Here is a 12532-nt window from a genome sequence, read left to right as displayed (position 1 = left end):
CAAAAATGTGAGTTACCTGGTTAGGTGGTCTGTGTCAGCAGGGACGGAAATCTTCCACCACGTCTTGCAAAACCTGAGCAAATGGCAGGCCTGCCTGGCCCTGGGCCTTTACGTACTCAGCTTAGTTGATCACAGCCACCTGGGGTAACAGAAGCCCTCCAAGCTCATTCCACCTTCACACATTCAGTGCCTTCAGGGCTCAGACAGGTGAGCAAGGGTGAAGGGGCCGGGTACAGAGGAAACAAGCGAGGGCCAAGGTTGACCTATAAGTGCGGTCGAGCCGAAAGTCTTATCAAAAATCCATTAGCAAAGGACAAAAGCAAAACTCTGTGTTTATCTCTTTCAATTTTCAAAAAAAATTGTTGAGAAGTAAAAGAAAGTCAGTGTTAAAGCAAGGCACCTTTTCGCTATGTCGTTTCCCTCCTTCACGACCGGGAAGCTCCCTGCCAGGGCTCCCCGTGCAGGGCCGACCCCATCTCATCCCAGCCGTGCATCACCTGCTCCAGGCTTCCCCTAGCCCCTCCCCTTCATGACGCCCTCTGCCCCGACTCGGGCTACAACACCCCACACTGGTCTCTACCATCATCTCTCTTGGGGGTGTTTTACTTTCTCCCTAAGTAATACATGTTTAACTGCAAAAATGAAAAAAAAAAAAGTATAAAGACATTAAAGATGTTTGTAATCCCCCAATCCAGAAAAAACCCTTGTTAACATTTGATGTAGTTGCTCACTATCTCTGTAAAGATTCTCTTGCACACTGTCACTGAGATGACCCTCTGTAGTTAATTCTGGGTGTAACTTCTGCTACTTTGTATTTCCCAGTGCAATTACAGTTGTGCCTCTTTAGGCTCAGTGGTAAAGAATCCGCCAGCAACGCAGGAGTGGCCGGAGACATAAGAGATGCTAGTTCGATCCCTGGGTGGAGGAGATCCCCTGGAGAAGGAAATGGCAACCCACTCGAGTATTCTTGCCTGGGAAATCCCATGGACAGAGGAGCCTGTATATATGTATAATTGAATCACTTCGCAGTACACCTAAAACGAATACAATATTGTAAATCAACTATACTTCAACAAAAATTTTAAAAAAGAAACCAGAAAGTTGAGTCTTCAGCCCTTTTAAGCCAATTCCTTGGGCACATGACCTTGGATGAGAAAAAACCTTATCTTCTTATTTCCTTTCACTGAGAAAGGAGCTACTAATTGCTTTCCTAACTGTTAATAACTGGGTTGCTGTAAGTATAAAATAAAATAATTTGCTTGCAAATGAAATCTGTAATTAAAAGGATGCATTACAACTCTCAATAACAACAACAAAACAGTGAAGCAAGAATAATTATAATACTTAAAACAGCTGAAACTTGTTCTATGATAGGAAATATAAAGCTCTTGTAGATAGGAAGACTGGAAGGTTTTCCTATATCTCATGTCTGCTTTCATGTTAGAAAGTTACTTGTCCAGTGTGAGCAAAGGTAGCATAGAACCAGAGGAAGAAAGACACAGAAGATCTAATCAGAGTCAGTTCAGATACACGCAGGACAGTGTCCTACATCAGGAAAGCCTGGGCTGTGAATCACTCCTACATGAGTTCAAATTCCAGTCCCTCCCTTTCTGTGCCTCTGTGGCATGATCAGCAAAACTATACTGTCACAGAAAGTCAGTCCATATTTAATTTAATGATAAGAAAAGGAGAAGGAAATGGCAACCCACTCCAGTGTTCTTGCCTGGAGAATCCCAGGGATGGAGGAGCCTGGTGGGCTGCCGTCTACGAGGGCGCACAGTCAGACACGACTGAAGTGACTTAGCAGCAGCAGCAGCAATGATAAGAAAACTATTATGAATTTCAAGTGTCAACTTACTGTAGCATTTAGTTACTTTTTGGGGGAGACACTGCTAGAAGAGCACAGGCTTTACTATTTGATAAACCTGGTCAACCTGAGTTCTACTTGTGCCCTGTGAGCTTTAAGACTGTAGATCCCATAGTTGGCCCTGATAAGCTCCACTTTTGAGCCTTATCCCCAGTGTGGTGATTGGAATTTGAACCTTGTAACCTTAAACTAGAACACATGGTCCATGAAAGTTGCACTGGTCTTTTTTCTACCTAATTATTGTCATATTCACAGGGTTGCATAATTGAGACATAATATATGCTCAGGAAGCATTTATAGATATAAGGACTTAGGAAACAATTTGAAATGATCTCAGCAGCATAACTAACTCTTTATTTGGTATACAAAAAAGAATTTTTCTTACTCATTTTACAATATTATGAGTAAAACACCCAACTGGCTGGCTGGCTGGGAAACAAGAGAGAAAGAGTTTTCTCTGCATTCTCATTCATATTTCAAGTTATGCATCATATAAATGTATCACCTAGATTTGTAAAGGGTGGTTGTTGTTCAGTCACTGAGTTGTGTCTGACTCTTTGTGACCCCACATACTGCACTACACCAGGCTTCCCTGTTTTTCACAATCTCTGGGAGTTTGCTCAAACTCATGTTCCCTGAGTCGGTTTTGCTTATCTAACCATCTCATTTAAAAAGGCAAAACGACCTCTGCAGGAAGAACTTACAGAGTAGAATCTCATCTACTTAAGTCCATGGTACTTAGAATCACTTGTGATGCCCACAGTGCTAAGGAAGCAGCCTTCCCCATCCCTTTCTCAGCAATTAGCTTCACGTTTTTGTGAGTGGGAGGCCCTAAAAAGATCTCAGAACATTTAAAGCTCAATAAAGATGGTGAGTGTCCAATCTTCTTTGTGGGTAACAGGCAGAGGCTAAGCTCCTATCCCCCAAGTTTCTAGGGAGGGAACAACTTGAAGCTGAAATCTCCATCAGAGTCAAGCCAGGGCTTAGGAAGTAAGGGCATGAGTCTTGGTGATGCACAGCCTAGGGAACCTTGAGGTACAAACAGCTGCAAGAGTGACTCATGCTGGGTAGGGCTGTCTGGAGACATTCCAACTAAAGCAAAGCATCACAAGAAGAAGAGTAGGGAAGGGCAGAGAGAGGAACTCTGGGTCCCCATGCTCCTATTTCTTGTTACTCACCTATTGAAAAAGGCAGAAAGGATTCCCTTTTCTTAAACTGTCCATTCTCCAGAAAATGCTCTGGATTGAAGGTGTCAGGGGTGGCCCACTCTGTGGGGTCCCTGTGCAGTGCAGTCAGGTTAGTCATGACCATGGTGCCCTGGAGAAGACAGAAGTGACTCATGCAAGACAGGACACAACACATGTGTGCAGAGGCAGTCCCCCTGCTCACGCAGCCCAGGCTCCAGGGCTGACAGCACCCTGAACTCCCTCCGTCTCCCCAACTCACCACCTTCTGAAGCCAGCCCCTAGCACCATGCTCCTTGCCATGGGACAGCTTACAATGGTGCACTGAAATTGTCTGCTGGGAATTTTATCAGGGAAGTGTGGCTACTCAAGTGCAGAATGGATCCCTTCAGGGACTTGCCAGTGTAGAACTCGGGAAGGAAGGTGTGTGCATCAATAAGAGAATAATGTGACAGTGGGCAGGCAGTTCTGGACCAAAATCAACCCAGTTGCTCAGTGAGATGGCAGCTTCTCCAACATGAAAAATGTCTCATTTATCTAAGATTCTCCAACTCTCTTCCCGTCATTGTCTAGCACATTCCACAGAAGATTTAATGACAGAATCAGGTCACCTAGTGAAAGGAACCACTGTCCTTCCCAGTGCCCAGCAAGAAACCCAGGAGTCCTCCTTAGTGCCTCCCTTTCCCTCATTCTGCTTTCATCCCATCCTTCACCAGGCTGGCCACTTTTCCTTGAAATTCCTCTCGATTCTATCACCTCCATGTTATGTCCTCCACTTCCTGGTCCAAGTTACTACCTTGGTTGTCCACACTCCTACAGTAGGCCTAACTACAACTCTATATCCTCTCCCCGCTTCAAAGTGCTTCACACACGGAAAGCAGAGTTAGGTCTGGACATGATTTGGTTGTCACTGCTATCCATCCACTACATCTGGAACCTGATAGATACACTCCAGTATTTCCCAGCACTCTTATATTAAGGACACATCACCTGCCCTCTATCTGAGTCATGGTCCTTCTGCCTGCACTCCCACTATATCAAGCCTCTTTCAGTTTCTCAATCATACCACTTGTTCCCATAACTTTCTACATGGTGGCTTCCTGGCTTCCTCACTAGACCTGCTGGTGCCAGGGTCTTTGTCCCTGGCATGAGCCCTGGTCGCCCCCTCCCTCTGCAGGAGACCTTCCAATATTAGTAGGTAGGTCTGGTCCGGTCTCTTATGAGGTCACTGCTGTTTTCCCCTGAGTGCTAGTGTGCACATGATCCAAGAGTGGAGTTGATATTTCCTGTAGCCCTGTGGAATTCCTGCAATCAAAAGCTGCTGGCATTCAAAGCCAGATTCCTTCGGGCTCAGGACTTTCACTCTTGTGGGCAGAATTTCTGTATTGTAATCATTTTCCAGTTGCAAGTTCCCCACCCAGAGATTTGTTCTAGTCCTCACAGAATACTACATCAGAAAAAAAATCTTGTAGAACCAGTCTGTTGAGCTAGGATGGTTCTCTGGAGCTAACTGAATTGCTACGAATATGTGAAGATCACCCGTAATATCATTTAGACCTCAGAATTCACCCATAAAATGGTCAATCAATAAGAAAATAGTAAATGCAATCACTGCGGGAATAGCTGCTTTTTCTAGGGCTGCAGGGACCATGACCAAGACGAGCCCAAAGGGAGGTTCTTCCAGTTTTGCCTTGAGATCAACACCAGGTTCAATACACAAAGAGGGACTCAGATTGGATTGGATCCACAGAAATAGACCAAGGTGGCGAGAAAGCAAGGTACTGTATATGTGCAGTGTTCTGGTGAGATACTATGGGGCAGAGGAGAGCTGTTTGCTGAGATCCTTAGGAGTGATGGGCAGAGAGAGAGCAGAATTGCCTTTGTGAGGAGAGGGAATTTAACAGGGCCCTGCTGAGAACAATTGCAGGAACACTCTCTTGAAATCAAGCCAAATGAAGCAACTCCAGTGGGAGAACATGGTGTAGTACAAAAAAGATGAACCTGGGCATCAGAACACTTCTATTTCTTTAACCCAACTCATATGACTTTGTAGCCAAGGGATCTTAAATACAAGATCAATCAGCTCTGAGCCTTGATGCAAATTCGTAAAATGAAGATAAGAGAATGATTGAGAATTAAGACATTTTGAAAGAATCTATATAGTTCATAGTACATAACCACTCCTTAAAAAGCATTCATTAGTTCTCTCCTTTTGTGATATTTAATGTGCACAGGCTTGGATTGATTCTCTTGTGAGGTAGTCCCATCAACAGACTGTAAGTCAAGGCAATACCTGTGGGGATATTATGTTAGAAACACCAGTTTAATGTGATGGCCCAGGAGGTCTCAACTGTCCCTCACATTTTAACATTCTATAGCCCTAGGATTGTGAAGCAGAATTTTCCAAAAATAAATCTGGCAAGTCACTATCCTATCAGAAGCCCTCCCATGACAAAGAAAAGGACTTCATGGCAAAGGCTGACTGAGAATTGCTGCCTGCACATCATGCAGTAAAAAGAATGAGAAATCTCACAGCAGAGAGAATTCAGCCTTTGCCTGAACGTGCTTGACGTAGGAATTTCCATTCTCCTTCAGAACACCAATTACCATTGATCTGATAATGTTCTGAAGACCTCACATGAAGAGAGATATCCAGTATTAGGTCAGTAATTATATCTCTCTCTCCCCATTTAAGTGTTTCGCTAAGACAAGAAAACAGGTCGCTTTTCCAGGTGAGAATCCCACCATTTAAAATATGAGCTTGGAGATCTGAGGCTGTTGGTGTGAGTCCCTAATTACCTTGGGCAGGTGGTATCCAGCCAGGGTGGTGTCCACTGCCACCTCCCGGGGCACGTTCAGAGGGATGATGTTCCCCATTCGCAGCACCTCATGGATGACAGCGTTGGTGTAGGGCATGGACTCTCGAGCGGCCATGCTTGGCTGTTGTGATTGGCCAAGCACCCTGTCAATCTCAGCTTGGACTTTTTCTGAAAAAAGCAGAGGTGGTTCTATTATTCTGTTTTTCCATAACTCTCCTTGAGCCTGGTTAAGTTAAGGAATGAAATAACCAGCATCAAAATGGCTATCTTAGGCTCTCCAGACTAGCTTCTCAGGGAGGTATGAAAGTGGGAAGTGGGCCCTACTCTGAGACAAATTAGGTGGCAAACTCTTGCTCAACAACATTCCTGCTGGAAAGCTCTCTGAGCTTCAGATTCCTCTTATTAGTGAGAGTGAACCAACATTCCCTATAGATGAACTAATTTATGGAAGCATACTGGCCTGGCCCAGCCCATCCACTAATGAGCTCACCTTGGATTTCGGGGTTAAGGGCCATGAAGAGCAGCCCCCAGCGCAGGCTGGTTGAAGTCGTCTCTGTTCCAGCAAGGAAGAGGTCCAGGGTGTTGTAGATGAGGTTTTCTTCCTGGAAACTTGAAGTAGCATCACCCTTATGCTAAAAAATACAGCGATTATTGACTTATCCAGATGGTTCTTAGTTGCCACAACATAGGAGGCTTCATCCTAGTGAGAACATGGGAGGAGAGATTCCCCCAAGAGAAATGACTTTTCCTTTGACCATCTCAGCAGGCCAAGGCTTATTATTGCAGTATCATTAGCATACTCCTGCCCCAAGTGCTGGAATCTCTTGTCACCGTGGATGGGTGAAAATTGAGACATCCTCTTTACTTCCATATTTTGGGAGAATCTGTTATTTATTATTATAACAGTATATTATTATATTGGAAATATAATAATATTTGGGTTACAATATTAGCCACACCTTTTACTATGTATATGACTTGACCAAGTTACTAAACCTTTCAAACTACATTCAATACCCATCCCTCAACTGGCATTATGAACTATGTGAGATGGAAAGGTCATAGAAGAAATCCTCAACAAATGTTTGTACTGTTATCATAAAGAATAAAATGAATTTCTCTGCAGTACAACAATTTTCATAATTTCCCATCAACATCCTCCTTTTTAGGTTAAAATTCTCTGATTCCAGCGGCCATTCCTCATGGCACTTCAGCATCTTCACCACTTTGCTAGAGAAGCTTCAAAGTGTCAGTGTTCCTCTGTGTGTGGTCGCACACCTGCACACCTTATAACAAGTGAAATCGCCTCCTCTCAGGAGAAATCAATGCTTCTATTAACGGTATAATGATAAAGTGAAATAGGAGACAGAGAAAAATGCACAATTATTTCAACTGCAAGAGTTGAAAATGAGTCAAAAATTATGCCACTGTGGCAGTGATGAGTATTAGCCAGAGGGCTTACTATGTTAAAGGACATACAACCTATTTGGCCTTTCCCATGCATCTTACAAATAACATTTGAAAGTGCATGAAATAGGGAGGAGGAAGGAATCCTGGCCAAAGTCCTCCACTTGAGGCTAACCTTTGGCATCTGACTCATGTTCGCTTGTGCTCTGCACTGGGGAACTGGGAAAGAGGTAGTGGACTGGACATTGTATGGCTATTAAGAAAACAATGCTTCTTTTTCTTATCGGGTACAGGTCTTTCAGATATGGGCAGAGCATAGAGATTAGACTGAAAAGGCAGTATTTGGGCTTTCCAAAGACCTCAATTAAAGAAAGTAGGGGAAACTACTAGACCATCCAGGTATGACCTAAATCAAATACCTTATGATTATACAGTGGAAGTGACAAATAGATTCAAGGGATTAGATCTGATAGACAGAGTGCCTGAAGAACTATGGATGAGGTTCATGACATTGTATAGGCGGTAGTGATCAAGAAAAAGAAATGAAAAAAAGCAAAATGGTTGTCTGAGGAGGCTTTACAAATAGCTGAGAAAAGAAGAGAGGCTAAAAGCAAAGGAGAAAAGGAAAGATATACCCATCTGAATACCAAGTTACAAAGAACAGCAAGGAGAGATAAGAAACCCTTCCTAAGTGGTCAGTGCAAAGAAATAGAGGAAAACAATAGAATGGGAAAAACTAGAGATCTCTTCAAGAAAATTAAAGATACCATGGGAACATTTCATGTGAAGATGGGCACAATAAAGGACAGAAACAGTATGGACCTAACAGAAGCAGAAGATATTATGAAGAGGTGGCAAGAATACACACAAGAACTATACAAAAAAGATCTTAATGACCCATATAACCACAATGGTGTGATCACTCATGTAGAGCCAGACATCCTGGAATGTGAAATCAAGTGGGCCTTAGGAAGCATCACTATGAACAAAGCTACTAGAGGTGATGGAATTCCAGTCGAGCCATTTCAAATCCTAAAAGATGATGCTGTTAAAGCACTGCACTCAATATGTCAGCAAATTTGGAAAACTCAGCCATGGTCATAGGACTGGAAAAGGTCAGTTCTCATTCCGATCCCCAAGAAAGGCAATGCCAAAGAATGTCAAACTACTGCACAAGTGCACTCATCTCACACACTAGCAAAGTAATGCTCAAAATTCTCCAAGAGACTTCAACAGTACGTGAACCAAGAACTTCCAGATGTTCAAGGTGGATTTAGAAAAGACAGAGGAACCAGAGATCAAATTGCCAACTCTTTTGGATCATCAAAAGAGCAAGAGAGACCATTCACACTGACTGCTTCTCCTGAGCAGATCAGCAAGACCATGGGTGCTTGCAAGGAGCTCGATGCAGCACCGTCCCACCCCAAGCCAGGAGCCGGCAGGGGACATCTGCGTGCTCCAATCCATGGGCAAAATGCTTTGAAGAGCTCACCACACACACCTTTATGGTTTTCTTTAAAGAAGCCTCACAGAAGCTTGAGGAGGAGAATAAGATGGCAGAGGAGTAGGTGGACATGGAGTACATCTCTCTCCACAGATACACCAGGAATACACCTTCGAACAGAGATGTGCATGCAGAACACCAGCTGTGAGTGGACAGGAGTGCCTGACCAGCAGAAAAGAATATCCAGAACCATGCAAAACTCAGTAGGATGAAGGAATGAGGGGGAAAACTAGGAGTGGACCTGCCCTCAACCGGTGGGGGAACTGAAGCAGGGGTCCTATCCCCACATTGGGGCAATTGTATGAGTCAGAGGAGAAACATTTAAGGCTGAGAGTGAAACAGCTGATCTGTGGCAGCCTAAATGGAATGAAAACCAGACAGTCCTTGCTGCAGCCACACATACATTGGACAGGGACATAGGTTCCCTGGAAGGTGCAATGGCTGAGAGATGGAGTTTAGGGATTGTGGAGCAATCCCAGGGTGAGGGCTGCTGCTGGTTACAGAGAGACAGATCGAGGGGATGTGAACAAGAAGATTATGGTGGGAAATGCCTGTGGAGAAAACCTGGGCAGCCATGGAAGCAAAGCAATACTTCTGAGTCACGCAGTAGTGTCTGGAACATTCACCATAGCCTCTCTCTCCCCACACACCAGCATCGGTGTGAACAATAGAGAGGCTGGCCCATCAAACGCCTGATGCACTGAACTAGAGTAGGACCCCACCCAGGGTGCCTCTTTAAGTGCCTGATACACAGATCTACAGAGTAGGATGCCAGCCAGGTGGGCCCCTCTGTGTGCCTGACGTGCCCAACAACAGAAAACGACCCCAGGCAAGGGAGCCCTCTAAGTGCCTGAATGAGCAGAGCTACAGAGAAAGGCTGGCTAAAGAGGCCTTCTGATCACCAGCTACAAGAGGCTTGAAAAAAGACTCTGAGAGGGTCATAACTCCTGCGATGGAGGCAGTCCGTGTCCCCACACACTTGGTGCTGCCAGGGTCCCTGCAAGCCAAGAAGCTGCGCCACCTTCATGCTCAACTCTCACTGGGGCAGAGCTGCCACAGGCCAAAAAAAAAAAAAAAAGTCTTGCATCTATGCAAACAGGATCACTTCATTCGTGTCCAACTCTTTGTGACCCTGTAGACCCTGTGGCCTGCCAGGCTTCTCTGTTAGGGGGCTTCTCCAGGTAAGAATACTGGAACGTATTGGCCAATACTGGTTGCCATACTCTTCTAGAGCACTATATTTCCTGCTGCCCTAGCCGCCAACTCCTCTGAGTACCTGGTGCTGCCAGAACCCCTGCGACCCAAGCAGCTGGACCACCTCTGCACTTGACCTTCACAAGGGCAAACCCAAGTCCTCCAGGGCAGCCTCAGAAGCAAACCCCAATGAACGATGGATGACCCACATGCAGAAGTGGAAATAAAACCACAATTGAAACCCAGGGGCAGTGTGGCCAAGGAAGAAGACCCAAAATCTTCCCACCAGCTGTACAAGCTCCAGATTAAACCCACATGATCAACTAGGCAGTCTCTGTGCCTATGGAATATGTAAAAGGACACTGAGAGCTCGCACAAAAGAAAATGCACTGGTTCTATTAGCTGTGGACACTGGAGGGAAGAACACACAGGAATGGGACCAGATTAGAATCTGAGCTGCACCCACAGCAGGTCCAGAGATCAGCATAGTGTTGGAGGGCATCCTAGAGAAGTGAGGTGGACTGTGACTCCCAGAGAGGAAAAGGACTCTGACAGCAATGATTCAGGAAAAACATTTATTATTCTTGTGTTTTGATTTGTTCTGTAGATCCTTTTGGATTTTTTTTTCTTTTTTCCCCCCTTTCTGTTGTAGTTGTTGATTTTATTGGCACTATGAAATCTAATTAAGCTTTTGAGCTTTTTTTTTTTTCTCACATTTTTTATTGTTGTTATAAACCTCTGCCTCTATGTTGGGCTTTCACAGTTCTGTGGAGTTTTCCTTTTGTTTTTTTTATTTTAATTTTTGACTTTTTAAACCTATTATTATTTTTCTATATTTATTCCTTTGTTTGCTTTTCCTACTGTTCTTTTCCCCTGCAGTTAATCTTTAATGTATATAAATCTTCTTTATCTACCTCTATTTAACTTTGCATATCTATTCTTTCTTTACTTTCTTTCCTTTCCTCTCAACATATTTGTTAGTTTTATTTTCATTGCTTTATTCCCCAATTGGCACCTTGCTTTTGTTTTGTTTTCCAGTTTGTGCTTTAGTTAGTTTTATTCTTAACTGGTAGATATAATTTTTGGTTTCCTTTGTTCGCCAGGTTAATCTATTCTACTTTATTTTTGTTGGACTGTTTTGATTTTGCTTATGGGTGTGTATATATATGTGTGTGTGTGTGTGTGTGTGTGTGTGTATTCAGTGACACTTTTTATTGTTGTTATAAACCTCTGCCTCTATATTGGGCTTTTGCAGTTCTGTGGAGTTTTCCTTTTTCTTTCTTTATTCTTCCTTTTTTTAATCTTCTTTTTTTTCTTTTCTTTTTTTATAATTTTAATTTTTAATTTTTTAAACCTACTATATATTTTTCTACATTTATTCCTTGGTTTGCCTTTCCTACTATTCTTCATTTTGCAGTTAATCATTAATGTATATAAATCTTCTGCATCCATGACTATTTAACTTTGCATATCTATTCTTTCTTTTCTTTCCTCTCAACATATTTGTTAGGTCTGCTTTCATTGCTTTATTTGCACCTTGATTTAGTTTTGTTTTCCAGTTTGTGCTTTAGTTAGTTTTGTTCTTAACTGATAAATACAATTTTTTATTTCCTTTGTTCACCTGGTCAATCTACTGTACTTTATTTTCATTGGACTGTTTTGACTTTACTTACGGGTATATATATATGTGTGTATATTCTGTTATTTTGATTATTATTTACCTGATTTTGTAACGGCCATTTGTCGGGGGTTCATCTTTGGGTTCTTGGTTTGGGGTATTTGTTTTAATCTCACTTAATACCACAGCAAACCACTTGAGGAATCTTTGTTCATGACCAGAGATCAAGCCCTAAGCCTTTGGAATGAAAGCACTGACTCCACGACCCTAGTCTACCAGAGAACTAACCCCAGGGAGTATCAAATAGTGAGAACTCACACAAAGGAAGCCACTTGAATACAAAATATGGCATCACTCAACCACCAGTAGCACCCTGTGCAGGATGCTTCATCTAAACAAACAAAACAATACAAACCCAATCACCAGCACAGAGGATTACCACCTCACTCAGCCTTGCCCATCTGAGGAAAAACAAACAAACAAAAAACTCAGCACAAATCCCATCCTATACAAAGCTTACACTGGACCAACACTTAGGAGGGCAGAAACCAAAAAGAAGAAATAATTCAACCTTGAAGATTGAGAAAAGGAGACCTCAAACACAATAAGTTAAAAAAAAACAATAATGAAAAGGCAGAGAAGTACTATGCAAATGAAGGAACAGACTAGAAACACAGAGGTCCAAATAAATGAAGAGGAAATACGCAAACTACCTGAAAAAGAATTCAGAATAATGATAGTAAAGATGATCAAAAACCTTGAAAACAAAATGGAGAAAATGCAAGAATCAATTAACAAAGACCTAGAAGAATTAAAGAATAAGCCAAGACAGACAAACAACACAATTACTGAAATTAAAAATACTCTAGAAGGATTCAATATCAGAATATCTGAAGCAGAAGAATGAATCAGTGAGCTGGGAGACAAAATTGTGGAAAT

The 12532-nt window shown here is 42.8% G+C and overlaps 1 protein-coding gene across 1 annotated transcript in view; it reads right to left on the bottom strand.

Moving 5' to 3' along the window:
• Positions 1–12532, bottom strand: part of LOC113889809 (cytochrome P450 2J2-like) — a 31525-nt gene that overhangs the window by 506 nt on the left and 18487 nt on the right. Inside the window, exons 6-8 of the mRNA XM_027537091.1 lie at positions 6361–6502; positions 5851–6038; positions 3046–3184 (exon numbers count right to left, since the gene is read on the bottom strand). Coding sequence (XP_027392892.1) covers positions 3046–3184; positions 5851–6038; positions 6361–6502 — 469 coding nt within the window. The remainder of the gene's footprint in view (positions 1–3045; positions 3185–5850; positions 6039–6360; positions 6503–12532) is intronic.

Source organism: Bos indicus x Bos taurus, chromosome 3 (genome assembly GCF_003369695.1).
Source record: "Bos indicus x Bos taurus breed Angus x Brahman F1 hybrid chromosome 3, Bos_hybrid_MaternalHap_v2.0, whole genome shotgun sequence".
Taxonomy (NCBI): Eukaryota; Metazoa; Chordata; class Mammalia; order Artiodactyla; family Bovidae; genus Bos; species Bos indicus x Bos taurus.
The sequence above is the reverse complement of the archived record's forward strand: the minus strand, read 5'-3'. Positions and strand labels throughout refer to the sequence as shown.